General features: G+C 38.1%; 2 protein-coding genes across 10 annotated transcripts; both read left to right on the top strand.

The window, feature by feature from the left end:
* The first annotated feature begins 5,328 nt into the window (after positions 1-5,328).
* LOC113659678 (ornithine decarboxylase-like) lies at positions 5,329-10,207 on the top strand. Of its 4 annotated transcripts, none has more exons than XM_027172614.2 (10): positions 5,329-5,347; positions 7,938-8,063; positions 8,159-8,332; positions 8,420-8,592; positions 8,706-8,922; positions 8,994-9,077; positions 9,174-9,336; positions 9,427-9,539; positions 9,683-9,897; positions 10,005-10,207. In XM_027172614.2, exons 2-10 carry the CDS (start codon positions 7,965-7,967, stop codon positions 10,129-10,131), a joined length of 1,365 nt encoding a protein of 454 aa, XP_027028415.1. In that variant the 5' UTR covers positions 5,329-5,347; positions 7,938-7,964; the 3' UTR covers positions 10,132-10,207. The 4 variants fall into 4 exon arrangements, with proteins under 4 accessions (XP_027028415.1, XP_027028414.1, XP_027028416.1 ...); XM_027172613.2 differs by lacking the exon at positions 5,329-5,347 and adding an exon at positions 6,150-6,315; XM_027172615.2 differs by lacking the exons at positions 5,329-5,347; positions 7,938-8,063 and adding an exon at positions 6,150-6,315 and having other exon boundaries at positions 8,187-8,332.
* Positions 10,208-12,542: 2,335 nt separating this feature from the next.
* On the top strand, positions 12,543-18,397 carry LOC113659677 (ornithine decarboxylase-like). Of its 6 annotated transcripts, none has more exons than XM_027172609.2 (10): positions 12,550-13,933; positions 14,269-14,478; positions 14,987-15,295; positions 15,473-15,646; positions 15,733-15,905; positions 16,021-16,237; positions 16,329-16,412; positions 16,521-16,826; positions 16,969-17,183; positions 17,278-18,397. In XM_027172609.2, the coding sequence occupies exons 3-10, from the start codon at positions 15,197-15,199 to the stop codon at positions 17,411-17,413; spliced, it is 1,404 nt and encodes a 467-aa protein (XP_027028410.2). In that variant the 5' UTR covers positions 12,550-13,933; positions 14,269-14,478; positions 14,987-15,196; the 3' UTR covers positions 17,414-18,397. The 6 variants fall into 6 exon arrangements, with proteins under 6 accessions (XP_027028413.2, XP_027028410.2, XP_047677784.1 ...); XM_047821828.1 differs by having other exon boundaries at positions 14,248-14,478; positions 15,170-15,295; XM_027172608.2 differs by having other exon boundaries at positions 14,248-14,478.
* Positions 18,398-19,720: the final 1,323 nt, after the last annotated feature.

Here is a 19,720-nt window from a genome sequence, read left to right as displayed (position 1 = left end):
ACTAAGCACTCCATGCACATTTTTGTGGTTTTCCTCTCTCAGCCCATTAAAGGTCTGACTTCCTGATTTATAAAAGATCCCAAATTCTTTGTTATATCCGGTGTGTGTAACTTCATTATCTGGGCTGGTTGATGTTTGGTTCAGTGGCTTGGATAGAGAAAGAGTGAGGCATCTAGGCTTTTTTCTCTTTCTTTTTTTTCTTTTTAAATTAACCTAGCCTGCATTTCTGTAGGTCCAGGGCACAAGACAAAAGGGCTCAGCTTTCACAGAGTAATCCATCCTGACACGCACTTCAATACAGCCATAAAACACACCCTTCCCACTCAAAGCCTTGTCTGGGTGTATGTGAGGTCCACTCAGGGATTTCAGTGCTGTGCTCGGTTTCTTTGAATACTCCAAAGACAAGTGGAACAGGGAGAGGGTGAGTTCTGGGAAAAGAGCAGCAGCGGCCCCTTTTTATCATCACGTGACAGGAACCATGGCACAAGGCCAAGTGTGGTATACTACATAGGAAGAGTGGGGCTGTCACCTCTGATGTTTAATTTCTGTCCGAAGCGCAAGTGAGAGCTAGAATCAACGCCCAGTTACTGGCTAAATAGAGATGCTGTATAGTTTTATTTTAAATCTTTTTTACTCTAGATTATTTTTCTTCCATTGTGCAATCTTGATCTGTTAGGTTCTGTTGTAAAAGTTAACAATTCTGAGATTCTTTAAATAACGTCTAACAAAATCAGAAAACATGAAGAAAACTCTTCTATGCACAAAGTACTTTTTGTATATACAAGTGTGAAAGTATCTTTATGTATCCACATGTTCTCCACCCAATTCAATTCATAGCACATGCTTATAATCCAAAGACTGACTTTGGTATTGGATTTTATTTTAAATGTACATTGAGTTTCAAAAACTTATCTTCCTGACACAGTTAAGTGCAGTCACTGTAACCACACCTAAAGAGATTATTTTCTATTATCAGAATTTAGCACATTTGGGTTTAGTGCCAACCCAGCCCCTGAGGGGCTAACTCTCAGTGCCAGTCCCAAGCCCAGAAATGGAAGGGTTGTGTCAGGAATGGTATCTGGCATAAAACATCAGATCAGAAGTATTCGGATCATAACAACATATAGCAGCTATAAATTGTCATTCCCTCACTAGCCTCTCTTTTTTTCTTTATAGAAGTCGTGTTACCAATAAACCACAAAGCCTTCTAACCTGTAGACTTTTAGCTGTTGCTAAAAAGTTATGTAGGTAAACCCTATGTCTATCTATATACCCCCCCCCTTTCTTATACTCTTTCTCATCAGTCTTTCCTCATGTATCCCCTTGGATTGCATACTGGTGGGCTTTTTTGTCTCTGTCTCGTCTCTGTCTTTTTTTCCTCAACTGTCTGGCAAAGAGATAGAGGAGAGAAATGTGCTGACTCCGGTGCTGTGGCTGAAGAGGCATCTCAGTGTCCCATCTATCTGTTAAACAAAGCCTACAGTGTATGATTAATCCTTCCATCAGGAAAAAATAAAATAAATAAATAAAAACTGCAGACACATAACCATCAGAGGCTGTGGTGTTATCTAATGCCTTTTGTTTCCTAATGAGTTGCACATGAATGATTTGTTTCCTAATGAGTTGCACATGAAGGATGACATTTCAACTTAAAATATCTGTTCTATTGATTGCATTAAATCATAAAAAGCAGTTAAATTTTGTACCGCTCTTGTACAACAAATACAAATAGTTAGATGACAACACTGTAGTGTTTATGCTTGATTTCTTAGCAGTCACATTTGTGGCATTTGGTAGACACCTCTATCCAGAGTGACTTACATTTTTATCTCATTGTATACAACTGAGCATCTGAGGGTTAAGGGCCTTGTTCAGGGGCCAAACTTGGTGGACCTTGGATTTGAACTTTTCCATTACTTAAAAAAAATGTATGCAAAACATTTGGAAATGTTTTAAGGACATTGTAAATGTGTTATACAACAACAGCTCATTTCACAAGAGGTTAGTCCATAGAGCTGTTTTTGTGCTTCATTACTAGTTCAATCACAAATGTTTGAACATGTTTTCTCATGTCCTGACAACACTGTGGTGTGAATGGTAGAAAGAGGTAATAACAGTCTATGCTGTCTTTATAGTATACCTGTACATTCTTCTGAGGTTTGTTGGAATGAAACATTGTACAGAAAACAGGGAGGACAGGAATCCAGTATTGACGACATGCCAGATTAAAGCATGAAGAAGTGATTGAGTGGAGGAAGTGAACATATAGGGGTTGAACAATGATACAGAAACACTTTAATGTTGTCAGATTCATATGTCTATATGTGCATGGACTCGTGGCCAATCTTCACTGATTTTGTATTCCATGAGTAAGAGCAGAGTGTGAAGGTTAAATTCACAGAGCAATAGCATAGCTGTACATAAAATGTATAATCCACACGATATAATGGGAGACATGTCACTGTTCAAAAGAGGATGAATTTAATTCAATAACTGAAACTTTATTAGGAACATCTACTTATTTAATCAGCCAGTGGATGTTCCTAATAAAGTGGAAAGGGCAGTTAGTGTCTTTTTCCATTACACAGGATGTTCAGATCAATGGAAAGCAGCCAGCTAACATGGATATAAAGTTAGCAAGCTAGTGCAGCATTAAATGGTGTGTAACTAATGCACTTTTCTGAACTGGATGAAGATAAGGTGCACATTAACTATTCCATTCAAAAGAGAAATCCTTCCATTTGACTGGGTTTTACAATAATTCTTTTTTTTTTTTTTTTGCATCCACTAACTTGCTTGTATAAAATAATGATTTAATAAGCCATTTTGCCATATGTGTTAAGCACATATGGCAAAATGGCTTATTAAATCATTATTTTATATAAAATGCACTGCATTTTTATACTCTGCACACTGCACAACTTCTGCACAACTTCTGAACTGAACTGTTTTGCACAATACTTTACAATACCTCATATAACTGCTGCTATAATACTAATGTGTTTATTCCAGTATTTCTGCACACGTAATATTAGTTGAAAATACAGTATTTACACTGGTCAGGGCTGTTTTTGTGTATTGTCTTTTGTGTAATGTCATATTTTTTGTTTGAACTGTCTTTTGTCCTGCACTGACCTTTTGTCTTTTGTTTGCACTGTCTTTTTGTATTTTGTCTTGCACTGTCTTTTGTCCTGCACTGTTTTTTTGTCTTTTGTCTTGCACTGTTTGCACCAGTTTGCACAGATGCACTTTATGTGGCTAGGACTACTTATTTAGCTCTGTCCTTAGAGCTCTGTCCTTAGACTAAGACTTAGCTCTGTCTTTGTTTTATGTAGCACCATGGTCCTGGAGAAATTTTGTCTCATTTCACTGTGTATTTCAACAGCTATATATGGCTTCTTGACTTGACATGATTTCCATAAAAAGTCAATAAAGGCTTCATTATAATTCCACATTTGGCTATTCAAACATTAAATTAATGCATCCTAGAATTTGTTTAAACATATTGGATGAACCGTTCGAAGCGGAGTTAAACAGAATAATTTATGCTTCTGAACACTAGCCAACAAGCTACTGTACGAGCATAGAGATATATTTTTGCTGGATGCAAATGTAGGAAAAAAATTATTAAATAACAGTAAACTATTACTACTTTATAACCAAACAATTTGATAGATAATGCTATAGATAATAATATTACTGTTTTTTGAACGGAACGGTTTAAATCCCATTTGAGAGATTTATTTTCACTGATTTTTTTTTAATAATTATCAACCTGCATACTGGATCCCCTACCTACATACAACAGATTATACCAATTGCTACTGTCAGGCCAATATCATCCCCTTTATGATCCTAGAAAAAAGTCATAGCACAGCAGTTATGCCTATACCTACATAGGAATAACATTAATGAAATGTATGGTTCAGGATTTAGGCAGCATCATAGCACAGACAAGACTGGTTAAAGTGGTAAATAACCTTCTACTGGCCTTTAATCAGGGTTGTGTCTCCTTGCTTGTTTTACTTGATCTTAAAGAACCGGGTGCTGGTTCAGAGCTAGCGCTAGTTCTGGTTCAAAGTTGGTTCCACTGGCGAACCTTCTAAGAACCGGTTTGCCTTTCCACCGGCTAGAGAGCCATCATAGTGCCGAGTGTGACGTCACTGTATACGTGTCACGTGTCCCAGCAACGTTAGCGCAGCAGCGGCAAACACAAACACAACAACAATGGCGGATGTTGCTTTACTGTTAATGCTCATGGCTTTGCGAACCTACATTGGCATCCAAACGCGGCGAATAAAACGTGTACGTGCAGCTCCGTGTAATCTGTATAAACGGAGGTTGTAATCGATAAAGTACATAACGTTATTTTATCGTTAACACAGAAAAAACGTTAGCCTTAGCATGTAGCTACCTACTATCATGTGTGCTGATAATGTATCATTTCGCGGTAAAGTAAAAGTGTATTAAACATTAGTATACTTAAGGTACATTATCAAATGCGCTAACAGTAGCCCCGCCCCAAGCGGTTCTTAAGTCTAGACCAGCAACGTTTTGGTGCTACTTAAGAACCACTTTTCCTGGTTCGGAGCCGGTGCTTTAGCAGTCAAAACAGAAAGAACTGGTACTAAATTAGGCTCTGGCTCCGAACCAGCACTCGAACTACCTCGGTGGAAAAGGGGCACTTGATAGGCTAGAAAATATTGGTGCTAAGGGACAGCCCACTCCTGGTTTAGGTCCTATTTGACTGATTGTTATCAGTTTGTAAGATCTAAATGGCGACTACAATAAACATACTAAGGTTATGTTCGGTATTCCACAAGTGTTTGTTTTAGGCCCATTACTTTTCTCCTTATACATGCCCCTTGGTGCAATTATTCCTAAACTAGGTATTAGCTTCCACTTTTATGCTGATGACATGTCCTATGTATATTTATAAACCTATATGTTTCATCTAAGTCAGAAGAAACAAACCATCTTAATAAGATTAAAGAATGTGTAAAGGACATTAGACAGCAGATGCTTACTAACTTCCTTCTGCTTAACTCTGACAAGACAGAAGTGCTAGTGTAGGCTACTGGGTAGTACAGTACATCAAATAGCAAAGGCTACAGCAGGAGCAGATCTTTTTCTTTCAGGGACCAACAGTTATATAACAACCTTCCAATTAGTGTTCAAGACTCAGACACAGTCTCAGTGTTTATGTCTAGACTGAGAACTCATTTGTTTAATCTAGCTTTTTTATGAATAGGTAAAAGAGGAGCTCTAGAAGGTTCATGGGCATGGAGTGTTTGGTGAACTGGGATATTTGGAGGCTGTCACATTGCCATCATCACGAGTTGCTCAGGTTTGCTGTCTGCACTTTACACATAATGTATCTTGTTTTTAACCATCACACTACCACATTGTGCCTAATAATAGTATCTAATTACCTAATAATCCTCTCACTTTTTCTCTCAATTCCCCTTTCTCTGTCTTAAACATTTGATGACTTTGGTAGAAAGAAGTTAGTGTTAAGTCTATAATGAAATTATGAAGAATTTATTCTGACCTATTAGTTTCTCAAGAAATCTTGGTTGCACTCGACTACAAACTGTCGTAGAAAGGACGTAGAAACAGGTAATACCAATATATACCATTGTACACCTTTATACTCCTCTGAGGTGTGCTGAATGCAGAGAGGACAGGAATCCAGTACTTTTTATATGCCATAAATCATAACTTGAAAAGTGAATGGAAGTGCTCTTCATATTTTCGCTAATAAAAACAAGTGTCTCTTATACAACAAGATACAAATTTCTATTTTTTTTATCCCTTTATGCATTTGCACAGGTTTAAGGATCAAAACATTTCTGCAATTAAATGCAAACATTAACCATGTTTGCATTTAATTGCAGAAATGTTTTGATCTTAGTGAGGTGGTGTCACGAACACGAGATAAAACAGACCCAATGCAGGATGGCAAAAATAAACGGGGTTTAATAACAAAAGAACACGAAACATGACACGGACTAGAGACAGGACAAAACAACAGTAGCTTCCACGCTGCACAAGGCAACGCGGCACAGTTAAATAGACGAGGGTGATGACAATAGGAAACAGGTGTGTGGAGACAGGGAGAGCAGATAAAGGCGGGGCAGACATGTGACGAGGAACATAAACAAATGCACGTGGCACACAGTCTGGGTTGAGTTCTTACAGGTGGAGCCTGGTTTGCACAAAGCTATATATTGGGACCACTTGCATAGAGTTCCATGAAATGTAAAAACACAAGGCTATGAGAAGATCTGCAAAGTGTGGAGTGTTAATTAATGGGTAAGTCCATGCAAGCTGAAATATATTGTACTGCATCATTCTGTTAATCTGCATTAAGAGCATCTCTGTATTTGCTGTGTTCAGCTTTCTGTCTATCTACCCTGACTGTTTCTCTGCTTAACACAACTATGCTTCACTGTTGGGATGATATTTCACAGGTGATAGTTCATGCATGATGCTTAGAATTGAGGCCAAAGAGTTCAATGTTCATTTAATCAAACCAGAGAATATTGTTTCTCATAGCCTGAGAGTATGCTCAATCATGATCATCTAGGTCTTTCTCTCCCTATTGCTCAGTACTAGGAAAATCCAAAGTTCTTCCATTCCCATCAGCTGTGCTCTGGGGATCTTTCAATTCAGCAGACCTTTTTTCTGTACCTTCTGCAGATCTGTGCCTCAAGACAGTCCTATCTCAGAATTCTTGTGTTTTTGCTATAATATTCTTTATGCGATGCACCTGAACAAAATTGCAAGAGTCATAGAAAAGGGTCTGAATACTTTTGTCAATGTGATATTTGAGCTTTTTTCTTTTAATAAATTTGCATAATCTGATTTTGGCTTAGGGGGGCACGGTGGCTTATTGGTTAGCACGTTCACCTCACACCTCCAGGGTTGTGGGTTTGATTCCCACCTCCGCCTTGTGTGTGTGGAGTTTGCATGTTCTCCCCGTGCCTCAGGGGTTTCCTCCGGGTACTCCGGTTTCTTCCCCCGGTCCAAAGACGTGCATGGTAGGTTGATTGGCATCTCTGGAAAATTGTCCATAGTGTGTGAATGAATGAGAGTGTGTGTGTGCCCTGCGATGGGTTAGAACTCCGTCCAGGGTGTATTCTGCCTTGATGCCCGATGACGCCTGAGATAGGCACAGGCTCCCCGTGACCCGAGAAGTCGGATAAGCGGTAGAAAATGAATGAATGAATGAATGAATGAATGATTTTGGCTTGACTTGAGGTGTGGGTTCTATAAGGTATAGAGTAATGTCAACATAACAAAATGTGCAAAAATTAAAGGGGCTCAATACTTTCTGAATCCATTAGTCATTTGTTCTGCCTAACTGCTTGGTGGTTAAATTGTTGGACCACTGACCAGAAGGTTGTGAGTTCGAATCACAGGTCCATGAATCTGCCACTCCTGGGACCCTGAGAAAGGCCATTAACCCTCAATTGCTCAGCTGTATTAGAGATAAATGTAATTTGCTCTGGATAAGAGCGTCTGGCAAATGCCATAAATGTAAAAAAAAAAAAAAAGAAACGTAAATCCGTCAAAATTTGTAAAAGGTGCATAAACCCTGCAAATCACCACTTGCAGTTATATTCTTAACTGGTTGCAGTTGTATTTTCACTGTTCAATCAAAGCACTCGCGTTTTTATCCTGTTTGTAAGGTACAATTCTGTTTTATTCTGTTTTTATATTCTGTTTGTAAGGTACTACTGAGTAAAGGATCAATTGTTGGCTTCAATAATAAACTTGGAACTTGATGCATTCTGCAAGTACTATGTCATGGTAGTCTGGAGAACGGACCATGTCAAATTATCACAGGGCAACCCTTTCATCAGTAGGTCAGAAATATCCTGCTTCTAATGAACACAAGCATAGTGTTAACGCTCACAGTACACTGTCTGCAGTTTCATCTGCCACTGGAGCTGGATTTTATGATCATGACTTCATTTGACAACTTTGAAATTACCTTACTGGAGGAGGGGTTCAGTGCAAAAGATGTTATTAAGCAAAAGATCAAAGAATCCTCATCAGTGAGTTTAATCACATGTGTATATACATTTTAGTTTGGTGGTAATGTGTATAGCATGCATCTTTTGTTTTGTTGACAGTTGTGTTTGTGCTGTAGGGTGACCAGGATGCTTTCTTTGTGGCAGACCTGGGTGATGTCCTTAAGAAGCACCTTACATGGGTACGTTTCTTGCCTCGTGTCACACCTTTCTATGCCGTAAAATGCAATGATAGCAGGGCTGTTGTAAAGACACTGGCAACACTCGGAGCTGGCTTTGACTGCGCAAGCAAGGTTTGAAATTTTTGTCTGAAATTTCAAAACTAATTTTGAAAACTAATACTCAAAAACTAATACTGACTTGTGTATATTTTCCTTTAGACTGAGATCCAGCTTGTGCAGTCTCTGGGAGTGGAGCCCAGTCGGATCATTTATGCCAACCCCTGTAAGCAGGTGTCACAGATCAAGTATGCTTTTTCCCATGGAGTGCAAATGATGACCTTTGATAGTGAAGTGGAGTTAATGAAGGTTGCTCAGAGCCATGACAGTGCCAAGTGTGTAGCTTTCTTTATTCATAGTCTAAATTATACCATTTGTGTTTAATCAATGATGAAAACGCATGAATGTTAAAGTCCATCATCTTATGGTAATTTGTATATCCATACAGATTAGTGCTGCGTATAGCTTCAGATGACTCTACAGCAAACTACAAGCTGAGTGTGAAGTTTGGAGCCACACTGAAAAGCAGCAGGCTGCTTCTGGAGCGGGCAAAGGAGTTAGGGCTGGACATTATTGGAGTCAGCTTTCATGTAGGCAGCGGCTGCACAGACCCAGAGACATTCACCCAGGCCATTGCAGATGCACGCTGTGTCTTTGACATGGGGGTGAGTAGTTACATGCTGTGCAATTTGTTTGTCTGATGGTGCTGCATTACTGAACTTTAACTGTCCCTCAGGCTGAGTTGGGATATAATATGATTCTGCTGGATATTGGTGGTGGCTTCCCTGGCACTGATGATTCCAAGCTAAAGTTTGAGGAGGTTATTTTAGAACTTAAATTTGTTTCTATTTATGAGTGTTTTTTAATAATACATTTTTGCCATAATAAGTTAAAATGTAATTTTTGCTTTACTTAGATTACTGCTGTAATTAACCCTGCACTGGATAAGTACTTTCCTGTAGACTCTGGAGTGAGGATAATTGCTGAGCCTGGACGATTCTATGTAGCCTCTGCATATACACTAGCTGTCAACATCATTGCTAAGAAAGTCAACATGAAGGAGAAATCGGGCTCTGATGGTAAGACCATGATGGTAAGGTGACGTGACGTATGTAATTTTATATTTCTGAAACAACAGAGCCATAACATTTTTCCTTAATGCAATGCAGGTGTTGATGTTGGGACCAGTGAGCGAACTATAATGTACTATGTCAATGATGGAATTTATGGCTCATTTAATATTGCATGCTCTGGTTCTGAACATGACTTCTGCGTTTACAAGGTATTGAAATGAATATATATTATCTGTTATCTTTGCTAAGCCTTATTTATATGTTCTTTGGAAATATAAAGTCATTTTTACATGTTATTGCACAGTTTATAGAACAAAAAGGATAAATATTACTATTTGGTTTTGTTCCATAGAAACCCAAGCCTGATGAGCACATGTACCCATGCAGTATTTGGGGTCCTACCTGTGATGGCCTTGACCGCATTGTGGAGCTGTGTACCCTGCCTGACCTTCAGGTAGGAGACTGGCTGCTGTGTGAAAACATGGGTGCTTACACTGTAGTTGCTTCATCCACATTTAACGGCTTCCAAAAGCCAGACATCTGTTACGTCATGTCCAGATCCGCTTGGTGAGTTCACACTCTCTGATTTTCTCCAGTGTTTCTGCTTGTACTGAATTTATATTTCTGCTTTACAGATGGATAAACTGAGAACTTTCTTCTGTATCATATATTAGGCAATGCATGCAGCAGATCCATGCCCAGGGGATGCCTGCTCTGGTGGAAGAACAGAACCATGGGAACATACCAGACCACTGTGGGCGTGAAAGCATCCCAGAATCCTGTGCTACTCGCATCCTCTGATATTGCAGATGCAGTACAAAAATGTCTGCTTCATATTAATTTGTAAAATAAATAAGGAAGCAGTGTTGGTGCCCAATGTTTTAGAGAAATGTCAATTGTTCTGTTTTTTTTTTTCTGTTGCACCCTCCTAATTCACATCCAGTGAATTACCCTATATGATATTATAATGATTATAATATCAGGAATTGCTGATAGATTCTAACTATACAGTAACTATAAGGTTGGATGACTTAATGTCTTTTGTAAAATATGGTGTCTATAGCTGTGACACTGACAACAATTAGTTGTCTAGTAATGTGCATTTACTTTTCATTCGTTTTATAGTTTTTACAATTCATATCAGAGCATCAAAACATTTTTCTCTGATCTTTGCATCTTAGCTTTCCTGGTCCATGCTTGGAAAAAGCTGTGAATGCCTTTACTCACTAAACATACAAGAGACAAACCACCTTAATAAGGTTAAAGAATGTGTAATGGATATTAGACAGTGGATGCATACTAACTTCCTCCTGCTTAAAGGTAGGGTCTCCAATTTTTGAAAGCCAATGTTGACATTTGAAATCACCAAAACAAACACGTCCCTAACCCAAATGGGTCCCACCCCTGTATTGATAGCTCCGCCCACACATACATACACAACCCAGGCAACTAATGGAAATGTGTCTTTATCATAGCTGAAGGGAATAACAATACGAATGCAGATAAACAAACAAGCAAAAATGACACACAAGCATAATCATGCAAAGGACAGCATATATTAGTTCTGTGAAACAACGCAAAACCAACGTTACTCACCTATCGAGAAGGGGAAAAAAAGCAACCTTGGCGTCCTAAGTAAAGTTGGCCGCATATTCACAGATTGGAGTTTCCCCGAGTCAATAACTCCTGAGCTAAACACTGCTATTAGCAAAATGTGGTTGTAGCTGCCTCTCTACATTACTATGATAGAAGAGAGGTGTTATTTGTGTAGTAACAGCGTTTAGCTCAGGAGTTATTGACTCTGGAAACTCGAATCTGTGAAAATGCGGCCAACTTCCCACTCCTTCAGTTCTCTCCAGTGCTGGAAAGCTGATCCTATATTAACATGGGTCCTACTTCTTGCCTTATCGTAAGCCTTTCTTCTCTTTCTTTCTTTGTTTTTATTCTCCATGTCAATATTAAAACCGCTTTCTGCTAATGTCACACATGCGCACTAAACACTCTCTCCACCGCATATTGACAAGACAAGCCCCTTTCTGCTCATTGGCTACATGTTTGTTTTGATTTTTGTTTAGTATTCGGCCTGACTCAGTTTTCTGAAGCATTTCTCAAAAATTGTTGACCCTACCTTTAAATCTGACAAGACAGAAGTGCAAAAAGTGTAGGCTACTAGGTAGTACCTCAAGAATCAAAGGCTACAGCAGGGGCAGAGATTTTTCTTACAGGGTCCAACAGTTATAAAACAGCCTTCCAATTAGTGTTTGAGACTTAGATATAGTCTCAGTGTTTGGCTGAATGTCCAGGCTGAAAAGACATTTGTTTAACTCTCCTGCAGACCTTTTCTGCATTCCTATGAAAATTAAGAGCGCCGAGTCATCTTGTGTCAACCTTGTCTGTTTTGACTGTTTATAAAAAATGAAGTATATATGACAGCCTTCCCCCCCCCCCCCCACCTTTTTAGTCTAACTTGTTTCCAACATATTAACATATATTTTGCAAAAAAATAATATATATTATTTGGTATGATAAACCTTATTTATATACAAAATGCCTTTTTTTGCCTCATTTTTCAGTAAAAAAATGTTTTCACTATAGAGGCACAAAAGCTAGGAGATTGTTTTGAAACCATTTTGACCATTTTTAATGTCAGTAATTAATAAAACCTGTTTTTTTCCAGGCCAGTTTGACTTCTAAAATCAAAAATTCTACAATGATCACCACTTGATGACTACAGTGATTACACTTGTAATATCTATTTTGCCAACCAGATGTCATGTGATCAACCAACAACAGGCTACACACACACACACACACACACACAGAGGTTCATATTTTTATAAACAAGTTCAAAAATAAAATACATGTGTTTTGCAATCACATGAAATTATGATGTTTTTGAGTGGGGTGTGTGTGTGTCCGTGTGTGTGTGAAGCTTGTTGGTAGATCAGATTTTGACCCCAGCTGGACAAATACATATAACATGTGTGGAATATTTACAAATGAGAAGCTTTTTTTTTTCTGGAGGCCTAATGAAATGTAATGCAGATTTGTGTGTGTGTGTGTGTGTGTGTGTGTGTGTGTGTGTGTGTGTGTGTGTGTGTGTGTGTGTGTGTGTGTGTGTGGTGTGTGAGTGTGTGTTTTGGGTGCGTGTGTTAATGGACATTTTATGTGCGTTTTTGTGTCTGTATGTATGTTCGTTGCACTGAAAAGGGCAAAAGTGTGACCTATTGCCCCACTAAATGTGGCTGGTCAAGTTGACTCTGGAAGTCTTGAGGAGCCACCATCAGGCATATTTGCCTGAAATTTACCAGGCAAATATGTGGAAGAAAACCCAAGTTATGACACATTAAACTTTCCAGCTGGGTCAGATAGAGCCATGGTCTGCAGGAGAGTTAATCTAGCTTTTTTTATTAATATGAATTTTTGTAAGTAAAAGAGGAGATCTGGAGGGTTCAATGGCATAGAGTGTTTGGTGAACTGGGATGTTTGGATGCTGTTACATTGCCACCCTCACAAGTCTCTCGGGTTTGCTACCTGCAATTTACACATAATGTACTTTGTCTTTAACTATCACATGACTACAAAGCTAATAATCTTTTCTCATTCTTTTTCTCTCAATTCCCCTTTCTCACTCTCTATCTATCTCTCTCTCTCTGTCTCTGTCAAGCTATACATGCCATTCTCGAGTTCCAGTGTGAGCGCTTCTTCTTTCAGGACCTACCTGATCCATGCTGACACCCTACCCCTGGTTAGAGTCTCATCACTTGGTGGTGCACTCTGCTGGGGGGTTAGGTCTCATGGACAGCCCGTGACCTATAGATCTCTTCATCAGTGAACATTTGAAGGCTTTGGAAGAAAGAAATTAGTGTTTAGTCTATAATGACCTTATAAAGAAATTATCCTGACCAATTAGTTCCTCGGGAGATCTCGGTTGCACTTTACTACAAACTGTTGTAGAAAGGACATTATTTACATTTACATTATTTACTGTCTAGTGTCACCCAAATGAGGATGAGTTTCTTTTCTGAGTCTACTTCCTTTCAAGGTTTCTTTCTCATATCATCTCAGGGAGTTTTTCCTTGCCACCTTTACCTCATTAGATATAGACGTTAAAGATAAACAGTAATTTAATTTTAAACTTTACAATTTTGATTGGGTACTGTTTCTATGCTTCTGTAAAGCTGATTTGAGACAATGTTGTACACATTTTGTACACATGTAAACTCTTCTGAGGTTTGTTGAATCAAACTATGTACAGAATGCAGGGTGGAATGGAATCCAGTACTTTCAACATTCCACATTATTATAACCCGAAACCTGTGCTCTTTTTAAAAGAGTCTTTTATAAAACAAGATTTATATTGCTATTTTTTATCTCTTTATGCATTTGCATTTGTGGACCATTTAGGCATGCGCTCATGTTAACAGTCATTTAAATTGTTTGCTTTAGCAATTTTTTAACTGCATAAATGTTGTGATCTTAGTGGGGCGGAGCTTGATTTGCACAAAGTTATATATATTGGAATTTCGAGCATAGATTTCCATGAGAACTAAAAGTGCAAGCCACCGAAGAGATCTACAAAGTGTGGAGTGTTGATTGATAGGTAAGTCCAAGCAAGCTGAAGTTGATTTTACTGCATCATTCTATTAATGTCTGTCTGAGGTCAGATTATTCTTATTGTACTAATAGCATTTTCACTGAACAATTTGGAACAGGTTTTCAATTAAGAATATCTCTGTATTTTCTGTGTTCACCTGACTTTTTGTTCACCTGACTGTGTCTCTCCTTAAAAATAACCCCACAGCATTATGCTAACACAACCATGCTTCACTGTTGGAATCAAATTGCACAGGTTATGGGTCATGCATGAAATTTTGTTCTCATAGCCTGAGAATACTTTTTGTAATTTCCAAGCAGGCTTTAATGTGTCTCACACAGAGGAACTTCCATCTGGTCGCTCTCCCAGAAATCCCAGATCGTTAAAGCAATAATGGATCACCTTTCACATGAAGCTTGGAGCTCAACCATGATCATTGGGTTTTGGACACCTCTCTTACGATCTTTCACTCCTGATTACTCAGTTTGGCTTGGCAGCCAGCACTAGGAGGAGTTCTGGTTGATCACATCTTCCATTTACGAAATTTGGAGGTCAGCTGTGCTCTTAGGAACTTTCAATTTAGCAAAACTTTTTCTGTAGCTTCTGCAGATATGTGCCTCAAGACAGTCCTATCTCAGAGTTCTTGGGTTTTTGCTATGATATGATATGATATGATATGATATGATATGATATGATATGATATGATATGATATGAGATGATATGATATGATAGAGTCATAGCAAAGGGTCTGAATACTTTTGTCAATGTGATATTTTAGCTTTTTTCTTTTTAATAAATTTGACTTGAGGTGAGGGTTCAAAGTGATAGAGATTAATGTCAACATGATAAAATGTTCAAAAATGAAGTGGTCTGAATACTCTAAGAATCTATTAAATAGTTGTTTTGTGTAACTTGTTACTGGGGTCAAAATTTGTAAAAGGTGCACAAACTCTGCAAATCACCACTTGCAGTAATATTTTTAACTGGTTGCAGTTGTATTTTCATTGGTCAATTAAAGCACTTACTTTTTAAAATTATTTTGATGTTCTGTTTGTAAGGTACTATTGAGTAAAGGACCAATTGTTGGCTTCAATAATAAACTTGGAACTTGATGCATTCTGCAAGGACTATGCCATGGTTGTCTGGAGAACGGACCATGTCAAATTATCACAGGGCAACCCTTTCTTCAGTAGGTCAGAAATGCAAGGATAGTGTTAACACTCACAGTACACTGTCTGCAGTTTCATCTGCCACTGGAGCTGGATTTTATGATCATGACTTCATTTGACAACTTTGAAATAACCTTACTGGAGGAGGGGTTCAGTGCAATGGATGTTATTAAGCAGAAGATCAAAGAATCCTCATCAGTGAGTTTTCTTATATATATATATATATATATATATATATATATATATACATATATATATATATATATATATATATATATATATATATATATATATATATATATATATATATAAATTTGGTGGTAATGTGTATAGCATGCATCTTTTGTTTTGTTGACAGTTGTGTTTGTGCTGTAGGGTGACCAGGATGCTTTCTTTGTGGCAGACCTGGGTGATGTCCTTAAGAAGCACCGTACATGGGTACGTTTCTTGCCTCGTGTCACACCTTTCTATGCCGTAAAATGCAATGATAGCAGGGCTGTTGTAAAGACACTGGCAACACTCGGAGCTGGCTTTGACTGCGCAAGCAAGGTTTGAAATTTTTGTCTGAAATTTCAAAACTAATTTTGAAAACTAATACTCAAAACTAATACTGACTTATGTATATTTTTCTTTAGACTGAGATCCAGCTTGTGCAGTCTCTGGGAGTGGAGCCCAGTCGGATCATTTATGCCAACCCCTGTAAGCAGGTGTCACAGATCAAGTATGCTTTTTCCCATGGAGTGCAAATGATGACCTTTGATAATGAAGTGGAGCTAATGAAGGTTGCTCAGAGCCATGACAGTGCCAAGTGAGAATCTTTCTGTATTTCGAGTCAGAGAAAGTATGCCATTATGTTTAATTAATGATAAAAATCCATAAAATGTAAAGTCCATCATCTTATGGTAATTTGTATATCCATACAGATTAGTGCTGCGCATAGCTACAAATGACTCTACAGCAAAGTTCAAGCTGAGTGTAAAGTTTGGAGCCACACTGAAAAGCAGCAGGCTGCTTCTGGAGAGGGCAAAGGAGTTAGGGTTGGACATTATTGGAGTCAGCTTTCATGTAGGCAGCGGCTGCACAGACCCAGAGACATTCACCCAGGCCATTGCAGATGCACGCTGTGTCTTTGACATGGGGGTGAGTAGTTACATGCTGTGGAATTTGCTTGTCTGAATTTGCTTGTTTGATGATGCTGCATTACTAAATTGCAACTTTAACTGTCCCTCAGGCTGAGTTGGGCTACAATATGACCCTACTGGATATTGGCGGTGGCTTTCCTGGCTCTGATGATTCCAAGCTGAAGTTTGAGGAGGTTAATGTTCTTTATATTCATTTGAGGGTTTTATTAAAAAACAAACAAAAAAAAATGAAGCATTACATCTTTGGATACAAGCTAAAGTGCTCGTTTTGGTTCACTTAGATTACTGCTGTAATCAACCCTGCACTGGATAAGTACTTTCCTGCAGACTCTGGAGTGAGGATAATTTCTGAGCCTGGACGATTCTATGTAGCCTCTGCATATACGCTAGCTGTCAATATCATTGCTAAAAAGGTTAACACAAGAAAGCAATCTGGCTCTGATGGTAAGACCCTACTTCGTGATGACAAACATGGAGACAATGAGACCGATGACAGAACTCTAATGTACTATGTCAATGATGGTATTTATGGATCTTTTAACTGCATCGTTTTTGATCATGCACATGTGACTCCCATTGTACACAAGGTATGGAAATAATTGCATATGATCTGTTATGTTTTTAATATCCTATATTAATCCTTATTAATATGCTATCTGATATGTAAATTACATTTAATTTTATCACTGCATATATTAATAAACATTACTCTTTTGTTGTGCTCCAAAGAAATCCAAACCTGATGAGCACATGTACCCATGCAGTATTTGGGGTCCTACCTGTGATGTCGTGGACCTCATTGTGGAGCTGTGTACCCTGCCTGACCTTCAGGTAGGAGACTGGCTGTGGTTTGAAAACATGGGTGCTTATACTGTAGCTGCTTCATCCACATTTAATGGCTTCCAAAAGCCAGACATCTATTACGTCATGTCCAGATCCGCTTGGTGAGTTTTCTTATTTCCAACAGCGTTTCTTCTTGCACTGTTTATATTCCTGCTCCTATTCCAAAGTGATGCATTCTTCTATATCATATATTAGGCAATACATGCAGCTGATCCATGCCCAGAGGATGCCCGCTCTGGTGGAAGAACAAAACCATGGGAATATACCAGGCCACTGTGGCTGTGAAAGCACAAAATGCAGTACAAAATATCTTCTTTGCAATAATTTGTAAAAGAATTAAGGAAACAGTGCTGGTGCCCAATGATTTCGAGCACTGTCAATTGTTTTTACAATCAATGGTACAAATGCCCAGAATGTATGTGTGTGCTTTGTTTTTATTTCCTAATTCACATCATGTAATATATGTGATATTATTAAGACTATATTATCAGTAATTGCTAATAAATTCTCACTTTCTCAATATAACTATCAGTTTGGATGACCTAAAATGTATGTTGTAAAACAGTGTGTCTACAGCTGTAACACTGACAAAAATAAGCTGTCTGGTAATATGAATTTCCTTTTCATTCATTTTATAATCCAATTCTGAATAACCTCAGAGCAGAGCAACACAAAATTTTTACTCTGACCACCACATCTTACAGTAGCTTTCCTGTCCATGCTTGGTAAAAGCTGTGAATGCCTTCACTCACTAAAGACGAGGGGACATAAATAAAGAAAATATATCAAGTTATTGTCTATCAGATGTTCTTCACCATGCAAAAATGCAATGAGCGTCTTTGTTGCAGTGTGTAAGTACACAAAGTTCATCATTTTATTTCATTTTTAATATGAGTTCAATCACAGTTTAATACTCAGGTTTATTTTCCAGTCATAACTTTCATTTTAAATGCATACCCAAACAGGTAATTGATTAAAAAAATAATTTTTGGACAGCTACAGCTGTCTTTTAACCAGCTTCTGGAATTTTTTTTTTTAAGTATTTGTCCATGCCCACTTCTTCTCCCACCTTAGTGCTGAATGGCTGCCAATGGATTTGTTTTCCTTGTATTTCCTTGTATTTATTGATAATGTGACTGCTGACAAAGTACGAATCCTTAAGAGCATTGGGTCATATTATCTGTCATACTCAAGCAAAACCTTCAAAAAACCCATCAGACGGCACTTTACACTGCAGATGGTCAATGACCTTAAACTCACATCAAAAGCAATCCAAGACTTTTATTGTTACTACAAATAAAAAGTGTTGTAATTAGTTTGTTGCATTTGTACGTTGTTCATTTGATGTGGTTGTAAATAAATCTGATAGTCATTTTCATTATTTTATATATACAGCTGAAATAACAATTACTTTGCATATACTGTACAGTACATACAGTATATACATACACAATCAGCCTTAACATTAAAACCACTGATAGATAACATGAATAACATTGATTATCTTCACAGAAAGTGAACCATCGGATTTCAAAAACATTGTTCATGGAACTTGATGAGGTCTTCTGCTGTTTTAGACTGCCCATCTCAAAGTGAGATGTGTTGTGCATCTTTACTTGCTTTTCTGCTCACCATGGTTGTAAAGAATCGTTTTGATTATTATAGACTTGTCATTCTCATCTGATCTTTCTCATCAACAAACTGTTTCGGCCTGCAGAGGTGCGGCATTCTGTTTAAACTCTTGTGTGTGAGAATACCGGGAGCTCTGTGGTTTCTGAAAAACTCAAACCAGTCCGAGGTCCTGTCGGTTCCTGTCCAAGCAATCCACCTGGCACTATAACATACCTGATTAAAGTCAAAGTGATTTTTAACTATTCTTCACATCAGACATCAGAAATGAAGAAAAAAAAGTGATCTCTGTAACTCTAGTTGTTACATAGTTGTTGCTATTAGATTAACTAAATTGTGTCTCGATTGTCAAGATATTTTTCCATGAATTTAAAAGTATTCAGACTTTACTGCTATGTGTGAAATTTAGCTCTGTATAGGAGAACACCACATTATTTTCCTCTGCATTTTCCTCCCTCATTTATATCTCCTGAGCTATTCCCTTTGATCCCTCATGTACATTCTGCCCTTCCTCTCTGTCTTTTTCTGGCAAAGAGTTAGAGGAAAGAAATGTGCTGATTCAGCTGGTTTGGCTGGAGAAAATTATCTCAGTGTCCCGTCTGTCTGCAGTAAAGGAGCTCCACGCAGCCGGAAAATATCCCTCCAATATGTAGAAATCATTAAAAAGGCTTCTGAATGAGATCTGAAAAACTGCCTGGTGTCTAATAGATAAATGCAAAAGTGTTTGGTTAATAACTAAAAGTTTTTGTTGGTCTACAGAGATATCCCAAGCTCAGGGCTGTGGGTTTGCGACCCAAAATGCAGAGCTTTCTTAATGTAGTCTGACAAACATCAAAGGCTGGTGATATCCACTGACTTTTGTTTCCTAATGAGTTGTACAGAAGCTCTTGAGGTCGCTTCAACTAAAATATGGTCACCAGTTTTCTGATTCAAGCAACTTTTAATAAGCAATTTAATAGCTTTAAGTCATGGAAAACAGCTAAATTTCCAGACAAACTCTTACAACAAA

This window comes from Tachysurus fulvidraco, chromosome 12 (genome assembly GCF_022655615.1).
Source record: "Tachysurus fulvidraco isolate hzauxx_2018 chromosome 12, HZAU_PFXX_2.0, whole genome shotgun sequence".
NCBI lineage: Eukaryota > Metazoa > Chordata > Actinopteri > Siluriformes > Bagridae > Tachysurus > Tachysurus fulvidraco.
This window is presented reverse-complemented; position numbering and strand designations above follow the sequence as displayed.